The sequence below is a fragment of the Balaenoptera acutorostrata genome, chromosome 2, assembly GCF_949987535.1.
Source record: "Balaenoptera acutorostrata chromosome 2, mBalAcu1.1, whole genome shotgun sequence".
NCBI classification, from domain to species: domain Eukaryota; kingdom Metazoa; phylum Chordata; class Mammalia; order Artiodactyla; family Balaenopteridae; genus Balaenoptera; species Balaenoptera acutorostrata.
In genome coordinates, this window is record NC_080065.1 from 32,539,700 (window position 1) to 32,567,142 (window position 27,443).

At 37.7% G+C, this 27,443-nt stretch overlaps 1 protein-coding gene across 1 annotated transcript in view; it reads left to right on the forward strand.

The window, feature by feature from the left end:
- Positions 1-27,443, forward strand: part of SPEF2 (sperm flagellar 2) — a 175,147-nt gene that overhangs the window by 10,486 nt on the left and 137,218 nt on the right. The window contains 7 exon segments of the mRNA XM_057540876.1: positions 321-423; positions 5,899-6,150; positions 9,284-9,455; positions 10,037-10,177; positions 11,678-11,742; positions 16,389-16,575; positions 24,504-24,692. Coding sequence (XP_057396859.1) covers positions 321-423; positions 5,899-6,150; positions 9,284-9,455; positions 10,037-10,177; positions 11,678-11,742; positions 16,389-16,575; positions 24,504-24,692 — 1,109 coding nt within the window.

Here is a 27,443-nt window from a genome sequence, read left to right on the forward strand (position 1 = left end):
TGAGGGTTTGTTTTTAGATCTAAGGTTATATGTTTTATTGGTTGTGTTTTGTTTGGTTTGATCAAAAGTTGTCTTTTCCTTCAAAATGTCATTTTATCAAGTACTGATCTACATTTATTCAGGGGTCTTTATAAGATGTCTACTGTTAAACTTCAATATTTTCATTTGGTTATTACAAGATGTTTTTAGAAGTATTTTAATGGCATTTTGAGTTCAAGTTAAATTATGAAGTTTTACTCTATGTGTATATAATGAAAATATATAAGCTCTATGTACAACATTATATTTACCTTTTTTAATCTCTACGTTCTAAAATTCAGGTCCCAAGTCATTTGCAAAGGCATTTTCCAATGGCTATCTAATTGGAGAAGTTTTGCACAAGTTTGCACTTCAGGATGATTTTGCAGAATTTTCAGAAAGCAGGTTAGTGAGATTATTCCTTACTTTAAAAAAGGTCAATTCCTTTGGCATTTGGATGGTTTTAGCCCAAAGTTAACATTAAAGAATCATTTATCACAAGATTTCCCTAAACCAGACAAGCATCCATTGGTATGGAAATTGCTGCTTCCTCACATATACATACTTCATTGTCCCAGCAGTACAAAGGAGAGAAAGTTATAAGGTTGCAGCAAGCCCTTATCTCTAGATGGGCCCCATTTTAATATCTTCTGTATTCCTGCAGTCCTGTGTTTTATCAAATTTGTGAAGCTTTCACCCATCATTTCTCCAAAAGTTCTTTCTGCCCATTTCTCTCTCTTTTCTCCTTCTGGGACTCCCACTATGTGTATGTTGGTATACTTGACAGTATCCCCCAGGTCTCTGAGGCTTTGTTGATTTTTAAAAATAAACTTCTTATTTTGAACAGTTTTAGATTTATAGAAAAATTGCAAAGATAGTACAGAGAGTTCCCATATTGTTCACATCCAGTTTCCCCTACTGCTACCATCTTATATTCGTATGGTACATTTTGTACCAAATATTTGTTATAATTTTTATCTAATGTCTTTTTTGTTCCAGTATCTCACCAGGATACCACATTATATTTTATAGCCATGTCTCCTTAGACTCTTCTTGGCTGAGATACTTTCTCAGACTTTCCTTGTTTTTGATAATCTTTACAGTTTAGAAAAATTAAAAACTGGTCAGGTATTTTGTACATTGTTCCTCATTTGGAATTTGTCTGATATTTTTTCTCATGATTAGAATGAGTTTATGTGTTTTGAGATTCTGTTCATTTTTCTTCATTCTTTTTCCTTTCTGTTTCTCCTATGAATAATTTCAGTTGATCTATCTATGAGTGTACCAGTTCTTTCTTCTGACAACTCAAATCTCCTGTTGAGCTATTCTAGTGAATTTTTACATTTCAGTTATTGTACTTTTCAACCTTAGAATTCCACTTGGTTCTTATTTTTATAATTTCGATTTCCTTATTCTGTTTTTGTTGAGATGTTGTTCTCATACTTTCTTTTTTAATGGTTAAAAAATGGATTGTTTTAGTTCTTTTAACATTTATAATAGCTGACTTAAGGTCTCTGTCTAATAAATTCAACATCTGGGCTTCCTCAGAGAGTTTCTATTGACCTTTTTTCCACCGGTCTGGAGCCCTAACATAAACTGCTTTGGTCCAGAAACATGTCATGTGTTTTTGTTATGCCTTGCAACTTTGCATATTAACATTCGTCCTTCACTTCCACCATGAGAAACTTTTATTCATCCTTAAGATCCAGCTAAAAATCCACCCCTTCTCTAAACTGTGTTTGGTCCCCTAGCAGATTTAATTTTCTTTTCCTCTTTTTTTTTTTCTCTTTGTTTTAATAACACTTTGGACATCCCTTTTTTATCACATTAAGTTATAATCGTTTATTTATATGTCAGTTCTTATCAGAGTTACTGCCACGTGAAGGAGCCCAAATAATGTTTGATAATGAATATATGAATGTTTACTCCTTAACTAGATTGCAAAGTTGCTCAAAGTTGCGTAGTATGTTTATTCTCTGTGCTCCAGGCATTGTCCCTGGACCATAACAGGCACACAATAATGTTTCTCTATTAAATAAATGAATGATTTCAGAAAGTATATCTGGTTCAGTACAGAAAACTTAAAGAACCATACTGATCAGATCACGCCTGCAGTATTTCACGTGTACTAAGTTGGCTCTTGTTAGCCAGGCCGTGGAGGCCTTTGTGTGAAATGGAAATAGAGACCCCATATGGATGGAGGTAACCGTGAAGACACAGGTCTTAGGGAACAGAGAGACCTCTGTGCAAAGAAAAAGAAGCTCCTTTTCGGATGAAACAACCTCATGCCAGGTATTGCCCCGCCCCTGCACAGGTGTGTGCCTGAGTATTATCATGTGTAGCAGTCCTGCCCTTCACTCACTGCAGAGGACTCACTTTCTGTTCCACTGAGTCATTACTTTTCTTAACATGGGGAGAGGGACCTACTTGTCCTGACAACCAAATACTATCCATCTTTAGTTCCTGGAACAACCCACATTTTTTCCAGGGCACATGGTATTTTAAAGAAGGCAAGAATTAGTAAATCTGTGGATCTGACCTTTGTAATAGTGTATTTAGTGGGGAAAAGAACCCTTCTTTGTAAAGCCTGTTTTTTAGACAACTAGCTAGTGCCAGAGCTCATGATTTGGGGATTTTTGTGTAATATTTTCTAGGGTCTTTAGTCTAAAATGTTAACAGTAAACTAAATCTATGTTGCTAATAATTTGAAGTTATTTGCTTTGGGAATTACTTAATCCTAAGAATAACTCATCTAACTCTGAAAGAATTCTGTTTTGGGATATCTTCAGTCCATCTCAGAGGGTGAAAAATGAGCAGATTAGTTAAAAGAATAAAAAGTAAAGGAACATGGATATCCCTTGGGAGGGCAGCTTCTAATTACCTTGTGAGATGTATTCCCTCACCAGGTGTCAAGGAGGAGAGGAGATTGGTAATCCCTTGGCAAATAAGGACTGCAAGTAGAGAGGGAGAAGACTTTTCCCAGAATGCATTCCTTATCCCCTCAGGGGTCATCATTTACATCATATGCTATGTCTTCAGAGCAAAGATGTCCCAGTGGATTCTCTGGGTTCAAAAACAACTGTTGATTATCATGTTATACTGATTGAGCATATACTGTAACAAGAATGGATTCCACCAATTTACACACCAGTTATATTCCCAAAATTTTGGTTGGAAATTTAGAGTATATATTAAAAGCTTCCAGAGGGAAATACTATTACACCTGGACACTTCGGCCAGACCATAAAAGCCATTTTAAAGCCTACTGTGTCACTGAACCCTAGTGTTAGCAGGCTACACTGCGTTCTGGGGGTTGTATAATACAAGAAAGAGGAGGGGAAGTGTTCTTCACTTTTATTGGGTGCAGGGCTAAATTTTGATAAAATTTGGAAATGAATAGTGTTTGTTTTTGGATTCTCCCTCCCGAATTATGGTGCCTCTAACCTCTGAAGCCCAAGGTTATGACCCAGGCAAAATCTCTGAAAAGTGGCTCTCAGGCCATATCTTTCCAAGTAAGTGTAGTGGACAAGGCATACAGGACTCCTAGGATAGGAAGGACATGAAAGGCTGAACTGTGATGGAAGATCAAAAGGGGATGCCAGGTGCCCGTCCAAGGAATGTGAACACAGGTCTTTAATTTGACCATCCTCTGTCACAATAAGACTCTTCAAAACATGGTCTGCTGTACCCTAATCATTTTAGTCCAGTGTTTGTTATCTCAAACTGTAAGGTCATTTGTGGGGGAACAAATTGCAAAACTGGACATGACATGAGAAGACCTAAAACAATGTTTTACCCTTTTTGTTGATAAGATTACCTTGTAGCATTCCTTATCTCTTCTTATCCCTTCTAAGATCTGTTTCTCTGTATCAATTTAAAATATTTCATTCAAAGTTTGGTTGATGTGGTATGCCATACTAAATGTACTTAACCAAATAGAGGAAATAGGACGATAAGTTACACCACAGAACTGGAAAAGGAATTCAGTGTCTTGTGTCACTACATTTTTTGACATTGGCCTTTCCATGATACTGGCTCCTTATTTATATTTAGAAATCATTCCTATATTTCCCCAGATCCACCTCCTTGGCAGCTAACAGGCACTTTTAGACTAGATTTTAGGAGGTTCACAAATACCCACAAATGGTATACACATTTTGTGTATATGCATGAATGTGTGTTTTCTTTCCTGTGGAAAAGGTTTCATAGCTCTCATCAGATTTCCAAAGGATGGTATATGTGATTAAAAAAAAAAAAGGTTTAGAACCACTGCTTGAGAGCTATCTCTTGAGAAATAATATACTAGGAACCGTATATAAAGTTTAAGAAGTGCTAATTGGGCTTTCCTGGTAGCTCAGTGGTTAAGAATCCACTTGCCAGTGCAGGGGACACGGGTTCGATCCCTGGTCCGGGAGGATCCCACATACCGCGGAGCAACTAAGCCCGTGCTCCATAACTACTGAGCCTGCGCTCCAGGGTCTATGAGCCACAACTACTGAGCCCACGTGCAGCAACTACTGAAGCTTGCATGCCTAGAGCCTGTGCTCCGCAGCAAAAGAAGCCCACGCACCACAATGAAGAGTAGCCCCTGCTCGCTGCAACTAGAGAAAGCCCGCACGCAGCAACGAAGACCTAATGCAGCCAAAAATAAAATAATTAATTAAATAAATTTTTAAAAGAAGTGCTAAGTGATCTCTTTCAGCTTCCAAACATTCAGTTGAGGTCATTAAAGGTCATTGTATCTTCCCCAAATAATATTATAGTCCAAAATGAAGTTATTGAGTGAGTAACCCTATATTAGAAATTCCGCCAACTCCCTCTGTTCTAAAGTATCATCTTTTTTCAGGGAGAGGATGTGACTTTGACTTATATTTAAGTATATTCAGTGTATTTTTTCCATCAAAGAATGTCACTGAGTTTTTGGAAGTTAAAGTAAGGAGAAAATAGACCAGTGGTTAAAATTGACATTTGCATGCAGTTTGATCACAGAGAGGCACAAAAGTTGAAAATGCATCAACATCTTTTGCTTTCTTTCTGCCACTGGATTCATAGGCTTATTGACAGCCCTAGGTCATTTGAGACCTCTATTACAACAGTTACATCAATTTATCACTACTTGTTATTCATCTGTGTTCCCACTATGAGCTGCTAAAGGGCAGGGTGTCTTATCTTTGTAAGATTTTAATAAATTTATAAAAATTTATTAAATTAAATAAATTATTGGTATAGTTGAGAGAGTAAATTAATAAACGAATTAATGAGTTTCTTCTAGAATGTGAGCCTAATTTGATAATAGGTGATTCAATAATACATATATTTTAGAAAGTCTTTAGCGATTCTTGAAGAAGTAATATGAAGTGTACAGTGAAGATTACATAACTAATTTAGTTGTATAGCTAATGTTATTTAATTAAATATTTCTAATAATGCCTGAGGGGATTATTGTGAGAGTTGTCACTGCAACTGAAAATAAGGTTATTTTCAGGTTCTAGTAATGACATCACTTAAAGAAATGGACATTTAAATTGCAATTTTGTCTTCTGAGTAAAATATTTTTCAAAACGATAGTTAAGTTTTTCCATTTAGAAGAAGGCCTTTAGTTATGTTTTTGTACTGGCTTCTTGCAGAAATTCTAGCATCTATTTAAGTAGAAGAGTATATGAAATTAATGGGTTTTAGTTTAGCCATTCAAGAGAAATAAATGCATGGAGTTAGGACAATACACCAAATCTCAATGTATCTACCTGATTAAGTGGTTTTAGAGAGGATTGATATATTTAAAAGAACATGGGATAATTCATAATATGGGATCATGGTAATACCTCTGATATTTGTTGTTTTAATTCAGTGTCTAATTATGTAAAATATTTTAATGCCTAGGATTTCAAGTGCCAAACTTAATAATTTTTCTCGCTTGGAGCCCACACTTCACCTTCTGGGTGTGCAGTTTGATCAGAATGTGGCCCACAGTATCATCACAGAAAAGCCTGGGGCGGCCACGAAACTCTTATATCAGTTGTACATTGCTCTCCAGAGAAAAAAGAAAGGTGTGCTGACTGGAGTGGAAATGCAAACCATGCAACCCCTGACAAATACAAAAGTTCAAAACGTGAAAAGCGAGACTTTCCGAGATGTAAGTACATAAAGAAACATTATAAGCATATCACAATATAAAGCTTGGTAAAGGGACACAGCAGTGATGTTGCATTCTCAAAGAAGCCCCATCGAGCATATATGTCCCTGATGTATGCTACTGGCCATATTTGGGTTTTATTTTATATTAATATTTTCAATTCATTTATCCATTTTTGATGCCTGTCTCCATCTTATCCACCAATTGCCAATAACTTATCAGTCGTTTGCTCCTAATTCCCAGTGCTTTCTATGCCTGCTCCTCTCATTCCATTTCTACCCCATCCTATCTGCTCAGACCTCCTGCTGAGCTACTGCAGTAAACTACTAACGCGGCTTCCGATCTTCAGGCTTTCTACTGGAGGTTAATCAACCGCTAGGTGAATCTTCCCTCAATTCCACTTTTGTTGGTTTCTTCTGCTCAGAAACCTGCTAATTTACAAATAATCTTGTCACCAAGTTAGACTAGCATCCAAGTTCTTTCACTAAAGAGTCTCATTCTGTCTTTCTAACTTTATTTCTTCATAACCCTCAGCATAAAGTCTTTCTTCTACATTGATTGGCAGCCTGTCCTTGAATAGGACTTGTATATTTCTGCTCTTCCCTCTCTACCACCCAAGGTCACCCTTCTCCTCTCTCCGCTTCCCCCAAACTTTCCTCCGTCTACTCTGTGCAACCTTCCCAGTATACATGGACTCTTTCTGCGGAGCTCATAGGGCACAGGTAATCGTTACTCTTTGGTGTTAACCTCCTCTTGCTGATAGCATTGACTAACTTTCATTATTTATCTGTCATATGGCCTCACAAGATTTTTAGTTCCTCAAGTTCAAGAAACATGCCTAGTACAATGCTTTCAACATTGCAAATACTCATGAAGTGTCTCTTGATTATTTGATACAACTCTTTAGTTGACAAATCTCTGTAGTTCCTGTGCTGTTTCCTTATGATAAGTGAAGGCCATTAACTTTTCCAGGTCTGTAGGATAATGGGGAGTACTGTACTGATGTAATGCATAAAAATAAATGAAAATAATTAAATTTTAAATTTTAATTTATGAAGCAACAATGACAATAAATGTGAGAGCTACTTCCACTTTTAGATTGTCTACTCTTGGTGGACATCCTTATGAGTCTGGTAGCAGAATGAACTCAGCACCCACAGAGAGCTAGAAATTAGATTAAGCTGAAAGTCAATAACTTAGTATCTCATCCTGCTTCCTTCACGTGCAAGCTGGTTAACTTTGGGTCAGTCCCTGGAACAGTCTCAGTCTCACTTTATCCAACTGTAAAAACAAGGATGTTTATCTCTACCTGCCTGAGAGTTAGGTTTTTTGGTAACTTCAAGAACAACAGTATATAAGAAAATTCTTTGTAAAGTATAAAACAGTCAGTGTAAACAAGTGCTACAAGTGCTGTGGAGCTGAGTCCAAACAAAAAACCATTGGGTTTAATGTTGGCTACGGTGACCTTCCAAAGTCAATTACTATTTATTGAACAAAGATCTGTTGGGCTTCTACTTTATGTCAGGCACCAACACAGTGAGTAGTACAGGAAAACCCCCAATTCTCTTAGAGCTTACATTTTAGGGAGAGAAAAATGTTTCAGCAGAGTGGTGTGGATTGCAGTGGAGATGAGGAAGAATGGAGCATAGACTGTTCTTTCAAGACATGTGGAGATAAAGGAGAAGAGAGAATAACAGTAGCTGCAGGAGAGAAGTTCAACAGAAGTGTGAGATTGTTTGTTCATTTTATGGACATGGAGACTGGAACAACTTGGCAGTTGAGAAAAAGAATCAGTGGCAGGTGATGAGTGGTGTGAGGACCCAAGTGGAAGGAGACCCTCTGGTGAAGAAAAGAAGAAGAATGAATCAATGGTTCAGATGAAGGAGGAGACATCTTATGAAAAAAGTAGACATGCCTTTTTCTTTGATATAGGTGGAGGATGCAGGTGTCTATTACATGTTAATATCAATAATGATGAAAATTTATTGAACATACATAGTGAGATGCCAGGCCCTGTTCCAGGTGCTTTATGTATATTATCTCATTTGACCTTCACAACCATCTTATGAGATAGGTACTTTTATTATTCCCATTTTACAGATGATAAAACTGAGAGAGCTTAGGTAACTTGCTCAACTTCATGAAACTAGTAGGTAGTAGAGCTAAGCCTTAAACCTAGACACTCTGACTCCACACATTTAACAGCAGGCTATTTGATGGTTCAATGGATATTTCCTGGGCTGGGGGGAAATAGAATTAAGTTGAACAACAACAAAAAAATATATATATATAAATATATAAATATATATATATATATATATATATATATATATATATATATGTTGCAGTGGGGTGGTAGGATGTTGAAGGACCTTACATGTTCGTTGCCACTGTGAAGATGGAGGCCAGGACATTTTTAACAGTGAAAAGAGCAGGGGTGTGTGTAAGTGCTTAAAGACAGCTCACAGGACCTTAACTGATCTTCTGAGTAAGTGTCAGTATCTACTGAGGCAGTTTTAGAAAAGAAGGACCAAGAATGGTTTGAGCAATGGTACCATTTTAAAAAAGTTTTTTAGTAAGTCATCAGCTTCTAAGTAGATTACTTTCAAATATAAAAGTTTCAGTTAAATACGTTAGCCATTGCTCTGTGTCCCACTTCACAATCATCACTGAGAGTTCATTTTCTTTTACTATTGTACCCTCATTGCCAGTGGCCTGGAAGTTTTCATTATTTCTTCACTTTTTACTAGGAAGTGGCTTAAGTAATGGACAGAATCTAGCTTCTTATATTATCTCTTTTATGTTGAAATTGGTTTTATAAATTATTTTTATGAAAATGTATTTGTAAGGATACAAATACCATTCATTGAAAATTAAACTCAGGGCAAAAAGTTTAATTATAAAAAGTATATATGAGACTTTTGTAAGAAGGCATTCAAATCATGCATTTTTATTGTCCTTACATCAATTAAGCGTGTGAGTGATTGGTATGGGACTTGAATTTGCTTTAGCCATCAACAGTAGTAATTCACAGAAATTTTATTTTGAAGGCAAATTTTATGTGTGCTTATAATGACAATATACTCTTTTTTCTCTAATAATGGAATCTTCTTGAAATGCTTTCTTCATTTGGAGACATAGAAACCTGATACCACGTCAAACTGATTTCAATCTGATGCAGGTTACACTTAGGTTTCAAGAAAAATATAAGCACACGAACGAAGATCTTGTCCACATGCATATTGAGAAACTTGAAAAATTTCAAAAACTCCAGGAAGAACAAAGATCTTTTAAAATCTAAAAGGTTTTATAGAACAATTTTTCCAGAAACTCATTAGTGCCTAGTATATTGTTTGCCACTTATGTCTATATTACGCATTACATAAGCATGAATCCAGCCCGAGCTGCCAGCTCCCGGTACATGACTCATGCTCTGCCTGCTCTCACCTTTCTCTCCCTCACTTTTCCCCTTTCTCTTTCTCCACCGTTGCTGATGGTCGCATCTCCCTGCGACTAAGAACTAGAACTGCCATTCTTTGGAACAGTGGGACAACTTGACCTCTTTTTAAGCTGTCTGGTAGAAATGAATGCTTCAGATGCTTTCGTGATATGGGGGAGGGTTGCTACCCAGAATGAAAATACACACATTTGATCGGCATAATTTGGGGATTCCAAAATTGTGTTTCAATATCATACTTTTCAAAATAAGTTATATTGACACTTGCTTCCTAACATTACACAGTTGTAACACCCAGTCCATTGGTTAATTGCTGAGTTCCGAAAATTTCAATGGAAAATTTGTATATCTGTGTACCTGTGAGTGTATAACATTGCATATTGTTCTGATGAACTGAATAACTAAACTAACGTGTATGGGATATTTAGCAACGCTTGAGCAGAAGACGACAAAATGAAATAATGGCTAAAATCCAAGCAGCTATCATACAGATTCCTAAACCCGCATCAAACCGTATTCTGAAAGCACTTGACACTCAAAAAATGTTGAAAAAGAAAAAAGAGGCAGAGGTAAGTGATAACCTTTTAATAATGTGTTGTGTTTATCTTAACGAAAGGATGATCTTTCGCTAAAACATATAGAGAGACTTCCCTGAACTCCCTACTTCCTTTTCAAATTACTTCTGGTATTGTCCCTTCTCATTTAAAACTCCTCCACCATATGCATATCCAATCCATTTTATAGTTATTTGTTCAGAAATAGAGAATGTAGCTTTAGGACAGGGATGGCAAATTCTATTAAATGACAGAACCTGTGTTCCTCCTGTGTTGTGGATTCTGTGGTCACTAACAAACTATGCCAGAGTGGGTGCTGTTGTAATGGGTCATGATACCCCTGGGTACAACAGGGGCCAGTCCAGGTACCCATACCATGCATGTGCCATTCCTACTATTTGCTTTTCCTCAATACCTCCTCCCCATGCTGCACTGTCTTTCTATGAATCCTAGAAATGTTAAGCAACTTGCTTGCTCTCATCATATTTAAATTTAAGATACTTACACTATTGATATTTTACTAGACCATACCAGCTGTCAGTCATTCCAATAGGATACAATCTCATTATATTTCACAAGGGAACAATACTACATTTTGATACTAATTCCTGCAATCTACACTGCATACTTCTATAATGATTGTTAGGGATATTCTCTCCCTTAAGAAAAAAGATTAATAACTACCAGTTATTGATCATCTGCTATATGCCAGGCTGTGGGTTGGGCACTTCACATCATCTTTAATTCGTAAATAATTCTCTAAGTAGGGTATTATTTTCCCCATTTTTTAGTTAAGGAAAATGAGACTCAGAAAACTGACATATTTTACCCAAGTACACAAGGCTGTTAAAGCAGAGATTGAGAGGTCTCTCTGATTTCTAAATCCATTGCATTTTATATTAATTCACATTTTTTAATATTAAAAAATCCTATAGTTAGATTCTAAAAAGTACTACCCACAGAGGCTTTTTTCCTGACCCCATTTTAGTAAAAGTATTTAATTCTCCTGTTTCCCTGAGTTGATTAAAGCTTATTAATAAGGATTTGCAGGAGGCAGAGGATCAGCTACAATTAATTTTCAGAGAGCAAATTAATAGTGTAGGTAAGGTTGCACAACCTTAAATGTTTAAAACACTCAAGATGATTTTAAAGAAATATTTATGTCCAAAAACATGCTTATTCTCATTTAAAAGAATTGTAATTAACAATGCACTTCCTGACTGTTTGATAATCTTTATTCTCATTAAATGCCCTTTGATGTACTGTCAGAGCTAGACTTGTGAACTGAATGATTTGGGTTAGGCAGTTTTCACCATCTTTTAGATATATTTAGCCTAGTCTAAAAGTAACAAATCAGAATAGAAAAATATTCTAGAATGTAGCTTTTCAGATCTCGCTTCCCAATTAGATTGAATTAGTAATGCATGTCACTTTATAAGTTTGAATGATTGGGGTAAATGAAAATGTTCAATGTTTTTTTAGAGGTGAAAAACTGATAATGAATTTCCTTTAAAGGATGTGGCCAATGAGATTAAGAAGTTTGAAGCATTAATAAAAAAGGATCTCCAAGCAAAAGAAAGGTGGGATGCAAATTATCTCAGTAATCACAAAACTACATTCCGTTCTACTTTAACTTTTGAATATTTAGAAATAGTTTACCTGAAATAACTGTTCCAAAGATGTTTTCACCTTGTAGAATCTTAATTAAGAGCGTATATTAATGAAGATAAATGAGCTAAAATTCTGATTAGTTGTTCATTAACAATTTTTGTAAAGATCAAAAGGGAAAGTGGCTATTATGAGATGTGAGGTTAATTTATTTTTCTACGTTTTACTTACCCTTGTAAGTTCACACATATTTTTTAAACACTCATTAACATTTTTTCAAGTTACTATTAATTTACATTTGTCACAAAAAAGCCATTATTAGACGCTAGTTTGGTTGCTGTCATGTTGCATCCTCAGCATTTAGCACAGGGACCAGCAGTAAAAAGTTGTTGAATGACTTTGTTGACTGAATGTCACTAAAACAGTTCAATGAGTTCTTTACAGAAAGTGCCTGGTTAATGGGCTTCTTCTTCCTAAAGATAAAGATCTTCTCCCCTTTTGTTTCCTATTACGGGTCATTGACTCACAGAAAATAATTGATTAGAGAGTACACATATAAGAACAGCTTGAATTTCTCTGCATTTTTTTCATGGAAACTATCTAAACTCTACTCATTTATGTTTTATAGAATAGGAAATAAATCTCTTAAAGAAGAAAAATATACATGAATTATATACTTCATTTCCATATTAATATTTCTGAGGAGAGGGAATAGAGTCAAATGAGGAGGAATAAGAATAAGCTAGAAGGAGAAGTGGAGAGGAAGTCAAGTGTGAAAGGAAAGTGAAGCAGAATGAAGAATGTATACATTAATTGCCTTTCCCCCTTCCCTCTGCAGAAACTCCTGACGCCCTACTCTGAGCCCTCCCCATATTCATCAGTGCTCACCTCACTCCTAAAATAACCACAGCCCAAGCCTACTCCCCCATGCAGCTGCCACCTGACCCCCGCCACGCCCACCCTTGACCTTGGCCCATGAAACCACTCCACTTCTTCCAACTCTTTCACACATCTCACCAGCCACATGCTCTGGAGTGATAAACGGACTGTGTCCACCAGAATGACTATCTTAAGATATTGAAACACTCTGTTGCTTTTCGTGAATGGTATTCTCTGCAGCCCCGCAGCCCACCCCTTTCTTGGGACGCCTCGATTTCCACAGTTTAGCAACCAGAGTCAACACCAAGCACAACAGCGTCTTCCATCCCTGTACCAGCATCCATTTTGATTCGTTAGTGTCCTTGCCCTGTCCGTGGTTCAATGTTTTAAAGATCCTTCCTGTACAAACATTCACCCTGATCCTCATTGCCTTCCCAGCCCAACCTGAACCTAGGCCTCTCTATCAGTTAGCTTAGAAACCCCGAAACCAGAGTGGGTTAAATTAGATGGATATTTACTTCTCTCTCCTATAATATTAATAGAAATCAGAAGGTAAGCAGCCCAGGGCATGTGTTGCTGCTCCAAGGTCAACAAGGACTGAGCCTTCCTTTTAGTTCCACTGTCCTGATGTGTGGTTTCTGTCTTCAAAGTCACGTTCGCAAATAAGAGATAGCTTCCGAGGCTCCGGCCATTTGGCCCACGTTCCAATATCAGGAAGGAGGAGAGGCAAAAAGTGGATATCTCATCTGAAATCGCTCCTTATACGAGCCTTCCCAGAAGCCCCATATAACATTTCTGCTTATGCCTTATTAGTCAGAATTCAGTCACATGGCCATACCTAGCAGAATGGGAGGCTGGGAATTGTAGACTTTAGCTGGGTAAGTTGTTTTCCTGAATAAAACCATGGCTCTGTTTTGAGGGAAAAGGGAGGGAAATAGCAGTGTCTATCACAAGTCCTTTCTCTGCAGAAGCCTCCACTTGGTCTTGCCAGAGATTTACCACTGGGGGCCCATGAGATATGGACATCCTCACTTCTCAGAGCAGCAGGATAGGGCCTGGGGCAGCTAGAGTCCCTGGACCAGTCACCTGTGGCTGTGAGCAGCCCCATCTGTGACTCCAAATCCCTTCCAGTACACTTCACAAAGGACATTTTTTCTGATGGACCCCCAAATAAAAAATGTTGAGAAGCACTGGTCTAGAGCAAACTTTTAAAGAAAAAAGAGCTATGGTACAATATGGCCTTTCTTAATCTCTGTTATTGACCACTGCTTCTTTAGTTCATTCTGAATCCTTAGCTTAGAACCAAGCATGTTCTGGGCTTTTCCAGAAACTTCACACTACTTGATGACAGAGAGCACTAAAATCATCTCTTGGGTTGACCTTAGGAGCAATTTCTACAGCTGCCCCTTTCACAGCCTGCTTGTGAAAGACTTTCCCAGGGATGTCACTTCAAAGTCTATCTTTTCTCTTTTGTGAAAGAATGAAATGATGTCTCAGTGAGAGCAATGCAAGAACAGCCACTGCTGCTTTTTCCCCACATGAACTATTTCTTTATTTTTTAAGACAAATAATAAATGCCATCTGCTATTTGTTTCTTTAGCTGAGGCTGTTGGCTGCTGTAATCTGACATTTGGATTCACAGATTTACCTTAGTCTCCTTCTAGCAACTGCTTATATATATACACAAATTTGGCCAAGGTTCCTATCACTAATAATTCATACACGTACAATTATTAACTCTATGGAGACCTGGCAAGCAAACAGATATAAAGAAAACATAATTATTGCCCTCAAGAAACCCATATCTCGGTAAAATGAATATTTATTCAAGTAAATATCACGTAGCTTTCTTCAGGCCTTAATTGGCATAAGACAGCAGATGGGTGTATGTATGGATGGTTGGATAGACTGATTGATGAACAAAGGAGAACCAGTATCTCAAGTACATTGTTGGTGGCATAAATACAGTGTTGAGAGAGCTATTAACCCATGCTCAATCTGAGGCAAAATCTTTTAAACAACACATTTAAGTAAAAATATAGTAAGGATTTTGATGAAGGATCTGAAAAAGTTATGCCACACAATTTTCATAAATAATTGCACTAAATCTTAATAAATAAATAGGGTTAAAATTTGTCTTTGATCTTACTGAGGCTTTGTTAGCTACACAATTTCTGCTCAGTGACTCTCAGTGACAGAATACAACCAAAGGTTGAGCCCCTGCTGATAAAATAACCAGAATTTCAATGTGTGATTTTTTAAGTTATATTACACTTGTACAGTGCTTCTTAGCATATTATTTGAAATTTAGCAGACATTAGCTACATGTCAGGATTATGAGGCACAGGTACATAGGAGAGTAAACTAGGATACTTTTCTTCTGCGCTCAGAGTTCAACTGGAAGCGGCAAATGTACAAATAATGAACTATAATAAAATATCCGTACCATAAATATGTGATTATTAAACAGAACTAATTATAATTTAAGAATTTTAATTCAACTATGTAAATGATTTTGATCTTTGATTTAATGAAACTGCATGGCCACAGATTAAAAACAACACGTGTGAGTATTCATTAAACATGAATTAGCTATGCTTTTATAAGAACACTTCTGTCTATATGAGAATTGATGACTGTTTAATCCCTGCATACCATAATAATGTGTCCTTGTATTTTGAATAAGATTATAAGTTATATTTTAAACTGAACACATCAATAACTTATGACATTAAGAATAATAATTATTCATAATATTAAAATTCATTATTTCTTGGCAAGTAACGTTATATCTTATACCATTGTACTGTTGTATTTTTTTTATTTTTTAAAGAGTATGCAGATGAGAATTGATTATTTGATCCTTAGGTACATAAAAATGTATCTTTTATTTTTAAAGGCAACTTTTGAATGAATCTATAAATTCTGTACTAAGCCACCATTTGCCTCACTAAATTGAGTGTGTTTGCTTTCTGTTGGTGAGACCACCAACTCTTCCTGATCCATAAGTTCTGGACATGAGGTAGGACAAGAGCCCCAAGGTAGATCTTCTCACTTGGTTTTCCAGGACTTGGGCAAAAGGCTAGGTCAGACCTGTGGTGCAAGTCAACTCTCCACTGCTGAGCTTCTAGTAAGAGCTGGGCTGCTGCCCTAAGGAGTCGGAAGTTACTGGGAGCTCATAGAGCAACTTGCATTCACATAGGTGAGAGGAGAGTTGTAGTGGACAGAACCATCCATGGACGTACTCTCAGAACCATCCACGGACGTTTCTGCAGAGGGAAGGGGGAAAGTCAGTCTTTAGTCCTCACATTAGTGTACCTGGCCGACTCTTGTAGAAGTATGCCTTCCCTGACACTTGGGTTATCAATATTGCCTTACTCTTGACTCCAAGCAAGGGAGGCAGGAGGCCTAGAGCCAGCAGGAAGAGGGAGAGAAATCCAGAATCTCTGGGCACAGTGAAGGTCATGAGAAGTAAAAGAGTAAGTAGGCACCAGGCCTAGAAGGAAGGCTATAATAAGGACCTCACAGATACAGAGTCCAGAAATGGGGTGAGGCAAATGGAATCTGTTGATAAGCTGTGGATCTCACACTGAAGTTCTAATATTTGCTTCAATGCTTGTATTAATAAATGAACAGAGCACTTAAGGGAGCCATCTCCAGAGGTCTTCCTCCACAGTCACAAGTAGTGGTGTGTGATTGAGTTATTTTCTAAAATTTAAATAAAAACTATTGTCCTTAGTGCATCCAAGACTTCTTTAGATACAACAGGCCAGACAACCGCTGATTTGTTAAACACTTATTCGGATGATGACTACATTAAAAAAATCCAAAAGCGCCTCGAAGAAGATGCTTTTGCACGAGAACAAAGGGAGAAAAGACGGCGGAGACTCTTAATGGACCAGTTAATAGCCCACGAAGCACAAGAGGTAAGATATTTAATTGTTGATTGAATAATGGTGCTGGAAGATTTTACAAAATGTAGTCTTTTATACACACGTATGTGTATCTTATGTATGTGTTATGTGCTACTCTGAATCAATGTCACATCCTCACATCATAACAGCAAATAACATTCAGAAAACAAATCTACATGAAACATTTACTAAAGAATCTAAAATCTGGTAATGGTTATACAGCATTGTGAATTTACTTAATTGCACATTGAATTGTACACTTAAAAATGAATTGAAATGGTAAATTTTATGTTATGCATATTTTACCACAATAAAAAATACTGAAAAAATAGGAATCTAAAATCTATGTCAGCCATGTATATCTATTGTTACATTTAGAGGTAAAAAGGAACTTTTCGTCCCAGTTTTATTAGGTATAATTGACAAATAAAAATTGTATATATTTAAGATGTATAATGTGATGTTTTGATATATGTATACATTGTGAAATGATTACCATAATCAAACTAATTAGCACACCCAACACCTCACCAAAAAAAAAAAAAAATAGTTACCATTTTTGTGTGTGTATTTGGTGAGAATACTTAAGATCTATTTTTATAAGTTCAACTTTTTTAGATTCCACATTTAAGTGAGATCATGCAGTATTTGTCTTTCTATGTCTGGCTTATTTCACTTAACATAATGTCCTCCAAGTTCAAACATGTTGTCACAACTGACAGACTGACAGGATTTTCTTCTTTTTTAAGGCTGACAGTATTCCATATATATACACATACATTGTATGTATGTTTGTGTCTCACATTTTCTTTATCCATTCATCCATCAATGGACACTTAGGTTGTTTCTATATCATGGCCATTGTGAATAGCACTGCAGTGAACATGGGGGTGTAAACATCTCTCTGAGATACTGATTTCATTTCCTTTGGATATGTACCCGTAAGTAGGATTGCTGGGTCATATGGTAGTTCTATTTCTAATTTTTCAAGTAGACACTATACTGTTTTCCATAGTGGCTGTACCAATTTACATTCCCACCAACAGTTTACAAGGGTTCCCTTTTCACCACATTCTTGCCAACACTTGTTATCTCTTGCTTTTATTTTATATTTTTTGATAATAGCCATTCTAACAGATATGAGATGATATCTTATTCTATTTTGATTTGCATTTCTCTGATGATTAGTAACGTTGATCATCTTTTCAAATACCTGTTGGCCATTTGTCTTCTTTTGAGAAATGTCTGTTCAGGTCCTTTGCCCAATTTTTAAATTGGGTTATTTGGTTTTTGGCTTTGAGTTATTTGAGTTCCTTACATATTTTGGATATTAACCAAAATGTATGGTTTGCAAATAGTAATTTCCCCCATTTTGTAGGTTGCCTCTTCAATCTTTCGATTGTCTCCTTTTCTGTGCAGAATTTTTAGCTAGATCAAATCCCACTTGTCTATTTTTACTTTTGTTGCCTGTACTTTTGGGGTCATGTTAAAAAAATAATTGCCTAGACTACTGTCAAGAAATATTTTTCCCTATATTTACTTCTAATAATTTTATAGTTTTAGGTCTTATGTGTAAGTCTCTAATCCATTTTGAATTGATTTTTATAAATGGTGTGAGATAAGGGTACAGTATCATTCTCCTGCATGTGGATATCCAGTTATCCCAGCACCATTTGTTGTAGAGACTGTCCTTTCCCCATTGTATAGCCTTGGCACCCTTATTGAAGATCAATTGACTGTACATATGTGGATTTATTTCTGGGCTCTTTCTTCTCTTTCACTGGTCTATATGTCTGTTTTTATGTCAGTACCATACTGTTTTGAATACTGCATTTCTGTAATATATTTTGAAATCAGGAAGTGTGATGCCTACAGTTCTGTTCTTCTTACTCAAGATTGCTTTGGCTGTTTGGAGTCTTTTGTGGCTCCATATGAATTTTAGTATTATTTTTCTATTTCTGTAAAAAATGCCATTGGAATTTTGATAGGAATTGCATTGAATCTATACATCACTTTAGGCATTATGGACATTTTAACATTATTAAATCTTCTAATCCAGGAACATGGGATATCTTTTCCATTTATTTGTGTCTTCTTCAATTCCTTTAATTAATGTTTTATAGTTTTCAGTGTGGATCTTTTGCCTCCTTGGTTGAATTTATTCTTAAATATTTTATTATTTTTGATGCTATTGTAAATGGGATTGTTTTCTTAATTTCATTTCAGATAGTTCATTGTTAGTGTGTAGGAATGCAAATGATTTTTATATGTTTATTTTGTATACTGAAACTACTGAATTTGTGTTTTGGTTCTAACATTTTCTTTTAGTCAGTCTTTAGAGTTTTCTATATATAAGATCATGTCCTCTGCAAACAGAGACATTTTACCTCTACCTTTCTGATTTGGATGCCTTTTCTTTCCGTTTCTTGCCAGTTTCCCTGGTTAGGAATTCCAGTACCAATAGAAGTGGTGAGAGTGGGCATCCTTGTCTTATTTTTGATCTTAGAGGAATGGTGAAAATCTAAAAGCTTTTAGCATCATACCTTTAGGTATGATGTTAACTGTGAGCTTATCATATATGACCTTTATTATATTGAGTTACATTCCTTCTATACCTAATTTGTTGAGAATTTTTATAATGGAAGGATACTGAATTGTTTCAAATGTTTTTTCTGTATCAGTTGATATTATCAAAAAGGGAACTTTTAAATGAAAACATGGAAAATTAGTTAGTCCTCTCAGTTTGATCTAATCCAGTGGTTCTCAAAGTGTGGTTCTTGGACCAACAACATGAGCATCAGCAGGAAACTTGTAGGAATGTGAATAATTAGGTCCCATCATCCGTGTTAACAGGCCCGCTAGGTGATTTGTTGCAGCTATAGATTAAGAATCACTGATCAACTCTTATGTTGAACACATATTTACTGAACCTCCTCTGTGCTCTGGGGACTTGTCCTAGTCCCGGGATACAACAGTGAACAAGAATAATGGGAAATATGCTCTCACAGACCTTGCTGTTTGGGAGAGGATCTGTAAACAAGCAACTACATTGGAGTGTGGAGGCGCCATGAGGGTGATGGGAGGGACAGGCGACACATGGGAGGGAAGTCCAGCCCTGGTCTGGTTCAGAGATGATTTCTGGAGGGGGATAGCACAGAAGCATGAGGAAGGGTCGGAGTTAGCTAATTGAAGGTAGGGGTGATTTTAGGGGGTGGGGATGAGGGTTAGTTTCCAGCAGAAGCCAAAATGGTGGAAGGCAAACTGTGTCTCCAGAGAGAATATTGTATAGAAAGGCTCAGGGCTTTTAGCAAACTAAATGTCATCAGGCAGGAGTCACCAGAGGTCAAATCATAATGAGCCTTGTAAGATATAAAGAGGCAAATAGCAGATTTTATCCTGAGTGCAAAGGGGAACAAGAGTGACAAGGCTAGATTTGCCTTATAGAAAGATCGCTCTGGCTTTAGTTTTAAGAATAGATTACAGGAGGCTAACCAAGTTATAGCTGTTGCTGTAATCCAGGTAAGAAACTATCCCCATTTAAATTTAGGGGAGTGGCAGTAGTGGTGGAAAGAAGTGGCTTCAGGAGCTATTTTAGAAGTAAAATCAATGGGACTTACTGATTCATTAGACATGGGGGAATGAAAACGTGGGATGAGGGGCCCAGTGTCTGGCTTGGGCAGCTGAGTGGATGGAGGAGTCATTTGTTGTGATACAGAAGATGGTAAGAGGAACGCACTTGGGGAGGAAGGTGATTTGAGTTGTTAATGTAAATAGGACAAATCTGTATGTCTGAAATGTGAAAGACCATTTGAAGATACTTCTTTTATTCACCTGACTACATCTGGTCTGCTCAGTGGTTCTGTTAACTGAAGGGAAATCCAAGCTTCATGTAAGTATGAAGAAGTGAAGCTGTTTATCCATGTGGTCACTCCTTTCCTAGTGAAAAATTCAGAGAATAACTCTGCCATCTCTTTGTGCTAAAAGGTTATTTCTTACTTCAGATTCACATATATTTTTACTCAGTCAGCTTGATAGTCACTATTTTAATTAAAAGAATTACAAATTATGAAAATTAGATGATTAAAAAGTAGATTTTAAAATAACTACCTATTTCAAGTTTCATTAACTAGCAATAGGATTTTGAACACACTTTCATTTATTTTATAAAACAGTTGTGTGTTGGCTGCTAGGTTTTTTCTTTCTATTTTTCTGCTTATAATCCATGGTTGATATTTACCTAGAAAGTGGGGTGAATGAATTCTTTCTAGCTTTCCTCACTTTCAACCAGGATGCTCTTAACGTTGATTTTTTAAGGCTCTAGCTGGAGATCTGTTCAGGGATCCAGCAACCTAAGAGACGTTGAAGGAGGTCGGTGCTCTAACTAATGATATTTCCACCAAAGGAGCTCATCTCTGTGCTGCTTCTTCTCTGTGTTTGGAGAAGCTGCTACTTCTAGAACCAGGCTGGGTCATGCAGCAAGGGACCTCCGCTCCCACTGCTTCCTTCCCATTAAGTGTCCCCACCTGCCTGTGCCGCTGACCCAAGTGCCCCTGCTCCACAGTGGTAGAATGTGCACCATGGTCTGCCTTCCCATCCATCCTACTCTCCTCCAAAGAGAAAATGGTACTTGTCAGGGTTAGCATTTCCTCTGCTTCCCTCAAGTATCTGCTGCTTTTCGGGAGCGTGACATGAATCTTGTGTCAGCCCTGGATACTTTTATTTCGCTCCATTTGCAGTGAATCTATCAGAAATGCCTCATAATATCTGCTCTAGCCTCCAAGTTGTTGCAATCTCCCCCTGGAGTTTACAGACCCTTGTTTTAGTTGGACTTATAAAGAGAGAGCCAGAGATCTGTGCTCAGGTTTCTATCTTGCCTAGTTATCCATAAAGAGATGTCATTATGTGAATGAAATGATGAGACTTAAGGTTAGAAGGATCACTTTAACTTTTTTAGAGGATAGATTCTGGAGAGGGATTGGGGGGAAGGCAAGGTAAGGAGGGGCTGATGTTGTCCACTATGGGGTGTCAATGGGCAGTGTCAATAGGTACCAAATGGAGTAGACAGTGATTTAAAACCATATATAGGAGGCAAAATAGACTACTTCTTCAAGAATTGTATTAGGGTGACAAGAGGATTGGACTTAGGATGACCTTAACATTTTAGGTCACCGAGTCATAGGTTTATAGTGTCATCAATGGAGATGGGAAGATGGGAAAATACTGGGGGAGGACCAGGTCTAAGGGGGAGTTAGTGAGTTTAGTTTAGGACTTGTTGAATTTAAGTACTTCATAAGCATTTAAGTGGAGACTTTCAGACCGTGAACTCTATATGGCTCCCAACTGGTAGTGTGATCATTTGGCCAGCATCTTAGCTTGTTCTTGGGATTCATTCCAGCGCAACTAACTCTACCTTCCCAGAACCTTTTCTGGATTATTTCCTTGGAACTGGCATTTGAACACCAGACAGCCCCCCCATCTCTTAACTAAAAGACCCTTGAATACTTAGCTTCCACGTCTTTCCTGCCATGCCCCATTCCTCCAGGAGAGCCACTCGGGCATCTTTGGAGAATTAAAGCAATGGTATGCACCAGAGTAAGCTCCTAGCTCCAACTCATGGGAAAGGAGAGGTCTTGGCAATCAAACTGAGCATGTTTTGGATTGTGTATCTATAAGTCTTACCCAAATATGATTAAATATACTGAAAAGAGAAATGTGACTTCTCTTATTTTCTATTTTATTCATTGCAGATGTAGATTATTTCATCGATGTTAAGGGTTAAACAGACATCTGTAGGCTGCCCTAAGCACTTAACCGTAACATATTTTTCTATGAGAAAATGTGTCCCAAATTGTAATGAAACTTTGGGGAAAAGTATATTTCTAAAACATGAACTACTTGTACAATGGAACAAAAAAAGAATATTTTCCACTCAACTTTTGGTTGCAGGTCTTAATACACTTGATGGTTCTTCATACTGAAGCTTCATATACATAGCATTGACTCAGCCATTCAACAGTATTTTCTTTTCTTTTCCTTTTTAATCATAATGTGTTGTCATCTAAGCAATAACCAAGGCATATCTGACCAACCCAGTTCTTCATCAGGGTCAGAATGACCAGCTCTCATCTCAACAACCAAATTGCCTTGCCATGTAGACACAGACAAATATAGAATATATTCCAAATTCAATATAGAATTCACTTGGAATAATAAATCAAGGCTTTACTTTTAAAAAATATGGCTGTGACTATGCTTTATGTATCCCAAACCACCCCAGAAATGTGGTAGGCAGTTTGGTCTGGGCTCAGATGTATGCCTTTTGCTGGTCTTACCTGGCTTCTCTAGGATGTCTTTGGTCGGCTGGTGGGTTGGCTGAGGCTGGCTGACCTGGAAGAGTTTCATTAGTTCCAGCTGAGAAGGCTGGTGTCTCTTTCTCTATGGTTTCTCATTTTCTAGCTGAGCAGAAACTGTGGTGACAGTGGCAAGGGTCGCAAGAGAATTAAGAAAGTCAGACCGCAAGTGTTTTGTTTTGTTTTATTTTTGCTAATGTCCCATTGGTGAGTTCAAGTCAGAGGTCACCCCATACCCCATATTTAAGGAGTGAAGAAACAGATTCTACTTTTTGATGGGAATATCTGCAGGATAGCATTGGAGGCTGTGGATGAAGAAAACTGAAGAATCTGTGGCCATTTTTACATTCTGCCTCACCTCCACTATTGGACCTCAAAAGAAACAAATGATTAACATTAAAGCTTCTAGAATGTTGTAACTAGATGAGACATATGTTTCAAAGTTGTTCATGATTTTATTCTTATCTGATATATTAATAACAGAAAAAATTTCATATTTATTTTCAGTTGAATTTTATTTAATCTACACTTTTATATAATCCCCAAGTTCAAGTTTTGGTATTTTCCACAGAGCGTTATTGTTATTTGTATCTTGATTCTGAACATATATATAGTATTTCTCCCACAGTCTGAAACAGTGTCACTAGTGATGTCAGATTTTCTTCCTGAACAATTCGATTGTTGAGTGTTAAATGGACAACCCCAATGTTTAGTTAGATGTTCTAAGTCTTCTCCCTGGAGAACTTTAATTACCGCCTCCTTCCACATGGTGTCTCTGTTTAGACAGAGTGAGAGAGCTTGAAGATGCCTTGGAGATCATCTTCTACCCAAACCCTTCATTTCCCCTGTCAAGAAATAGGCCTGGAAAATCCAAGTTACTTGCCCAAGGCTGCAAGCCAGTTAATGGTACAGCTGGGGCTGCACTGGGAAGGGTCTCTGATTCCCAGTTTGATGCTTCTTCCACTGTTCTCTGGTTCTCCTTCGGTTCTCTTAAAATAGCCAAGGGAGCCAAGAGAGTGCATCTAGTTTCTCTCTCAGGTTACAACCACTCAGATTTTCTAAGATAAACTGTAGGTCATTTCCCCTTAGCCTCTTCTCCAATCTGCCCAATCTATCATGTAGGAATTGAGATGGCCCCCCCTGGGAACTAAGCAGATCTGCCGTCCTCAGCCAGACAATGTCTGCATTTGTTTTTACAACTAGTATTTATGTTAAGAGTGCATATAGCACGATTCCAAGTTTCTGAAAACATGCTTATAAATGGAGAATTACACCCTTTGTTTATAAAACCTTGAAAAAAATCACCTAATCTATTTTTGATCCGATTTTAAAGGAAGTAATAATTCATTTAGAATCAGGAGTTGCAAAACCATGTGTTTCAGGATACCAAAATTATACAACTGTTGGTGGAAATTTTCATTTTTATAACTCGATTTTTGCCATGTTCAAATTTAAATCAAATAGCAGAATATCAATTCTGCAGATGAATACTATGCCTTTTACACATGGTTTACGTGTAGGCTTCTCAGCCCAGTGGGAAATGTGGACATCACCTTGACAAATGATTGGCTCTCGCAATGGTGTTTCCAGGAAGCTTATCGGGAGGAGCAGCTCATCAACCGGCTGATGCGACAGTCCCAGCAGGAGCGCAGGATCGCCGTGCAGCTCATGCACGTTCGGCACGAAAAGGAAGTTTTACGGCAAAACAGAATTTTCAGAGAAAAACAATATGAGGAAAGACGGCTTAAAGACTTCCAGGATGCTCTCGATCGAGAAGCGGTAAACAATATATCCCTTAAAAACCCTCCTAAGGTTACTTTTGATCCTTCCTACCAAGTCAAGGTAAACAAGGCTGCGTTTAGATGCCAATCATTTAATGAGTTGATTTTTTGTATGATCTCTCTATTATCTCCCCATTTTTATCTTTGTACAACTGCACTGACGGCACACATAACATCTACATACTATACTCTCTCCCTTTAGTCTTGATTCTACAAATATTTAATGCTCACCCTCAATCCTTATGTCCACATCTCTCTGGTCATTTCTGTTGTCTGAAGCTCTCCAGTAGATTCCTCAAGAACAGCTCATGGGAACAATATTCCCTGAGCCCTTGCATATTGATAACAGCATGTGCCTTTTATACTCGTCAGTTTTGCTGCATATAAAATCCTTAGTTCACATTTTCTTTCCTTGAATATCTTAAATACATTATTCCATTTTCTTCAGGTATAAAGTGTGCTGTCAAAAAAAAATGAATGATAATCTAAATTTTGTTTCCTTGAGTCATTACTCTTGTTTTCTAGACGCATAAAGGACTTTCTTTTTCTTTAAAGTCCACTAAGTTCACTGGAATGTTATTGGTGTTCATTATTCTAAGTGAATACTATTTTCAGGCAGTGAGAGCACTTTCAAGCTGCCTCCTTTTTATAGAACACCATTAGTCTTTAATAAGCAATTCCTTGCTTTCTGGTAAAACAAGATTTCCCAGGCCCATACTGTACTATTCCTTCCTCAGAACTAGAACAAGCCATTTTTCTAGGGTACCCTGGTTCATTGTAGTTGAGAATGGTTACAGAAGCCAAGATTTGGGTGCCAGGTGTGCTCTTGGTCACCATGGTATCATTGTGTCTAGGCCCTTTATAACTCTGGAAATCAAATTATCTAATCTTTTAGTTATTTGAGATATTAACATTTTCCTTATCTTTGTATGTACAGTTCTAATAACCAAAATAGATTTATTTTATCAAGGGATTTATATGAATCACTTCTTGTCTTTTTCCTCTTGGAGTGGTTTCAGATTTATTCAGTCTGTTAAGCCAGATTTAACTGAAGAAATATAAAGCTCATGTGAGTGGCATTATAGATAGCCTGTCTTTACTGCCATAAAATATTCATAAAACCAGGCTGAGCAGAAGAGAAAACCTTACAGAAAATAGGAAGGCAATGCTTTATTTATCAGCATCATGGTTTCCACTGTGATATTCCATGAAAGTGAAACACATTTTTTTGCCAAAAGTATGCAATTTTGAGAAATGTCATTCGGAAAGTACAGTATTCTCCAGAGTCAGGAAAATGGTGCTTTTGCCTTTGTAGAACAGACATAGCCAAAACGTTAGAAGTAGAGCGGGGAGCCATACCCCATGAATTTGACCTGCATGCTCTCAAGTGTCTTTAATAGCCGAATTATCTGGATAATTGTTTCATCTCTCTTTTTTGACAAGAGTAAACTTGAATGGATTGAGTGGCATTTGCTTACATTAGAAATAAGTGCCTGTTTGCTAAATATGTTTGCTTCACAAGCCCAGTTAATTCAGTGCAAAATAGTAAAGCACTGGTCTCAGAGCAGGACTGGTCTCACTGTGATGAGAAGCAGGACCTGTTCTTTCTTTACCTGGGCTTGGACTCACTTCAGAGGATCGGGACACTCGGTCTCCTAGAGCCTCAGAGGCCAGAATTGTGAGGCTCTGAAGCCCCTGAAAAAACATTACACAATTACCTTTTCCCAAAGCTGAGGTATCTGCTTGCCAGGCACCCCTCCCTCTGAGATGGCCTGATTTCACAGTTTGAATGCATCACGTCCTCCAGCAGGAGTGGTTCCTAAGTACGTAGGCTGGTTCCTAAGTAAGGAGGGAGGAGGAGAGGGAGAAAGGGAAAGCGGACTTCATGTTTTTCACCATCAGGAGTTTTTGTTTGTTTGGTTTGGTTTTTTGTTTGTTTGTTTGTTTTTGTTTTTTTTATTTATTTATTTTTGGCTGTGTTGGGTCTTCGTCTCTGTGCGAGGGCTTTCTCCAGTTGCGGCGAGCAGGGGCCACTCTTCATCGCAGTGCGCGGGCCTCTCACCCTCGCGGCCTCTCTTGTTGCGGAGCACAGGCTCCAGACGCGCAGACTCAGTAGTTGTGGTTCACGGGCCCAGTTGCTCCGCGGCGTGTGGGATCTTCCCAGACCAGGGCTCGAACCCGTGTCCCCTGCATTGGCAGGCAGATTCTCAACCACTGTGCCACCAGGGAAGCCCTGGTTTGGTTTTTAGGTTAAATCTGCTGATCTCTTTTTTGAAGGCAAATGGGCATCTATTCTATATTAATTAAAACGGTTGCCGATTTCAAATTTCAGTGCCACCTACTATTATTCACAGTAATTCATTGCAATAGCATTTAACGCTTGTGAGCATTCACTCTGAGTCCAGCATTGAGCTACGTTCATTACACACATTATAATTCTCACAGCACCATTTGGCAGTGGATACTGTTCTTGTGTACATGTCATCCGTCAGGAAGCTGAAACTCAGGAAGCTCAGAGTTGCACAGCTTGGTGGTGTGGCCCTAGCACAGCGGTTCTCAGAGGCTAAAGTCCAGGCTCATCACCACTGAGAGTTACTAGCTCCCACGCACTTCTTTTTCCTTTTCCTTCTTTCTTTATTTAGGGCTACAAGCCACTTTGCTGTAATGGGACTGGAAATTGTGGTGGGTTTAGCATGGGGGATGGGGAGAGGGTAGAAATAGCAGACTCCATGGCTAAAAAGAAGGAAGA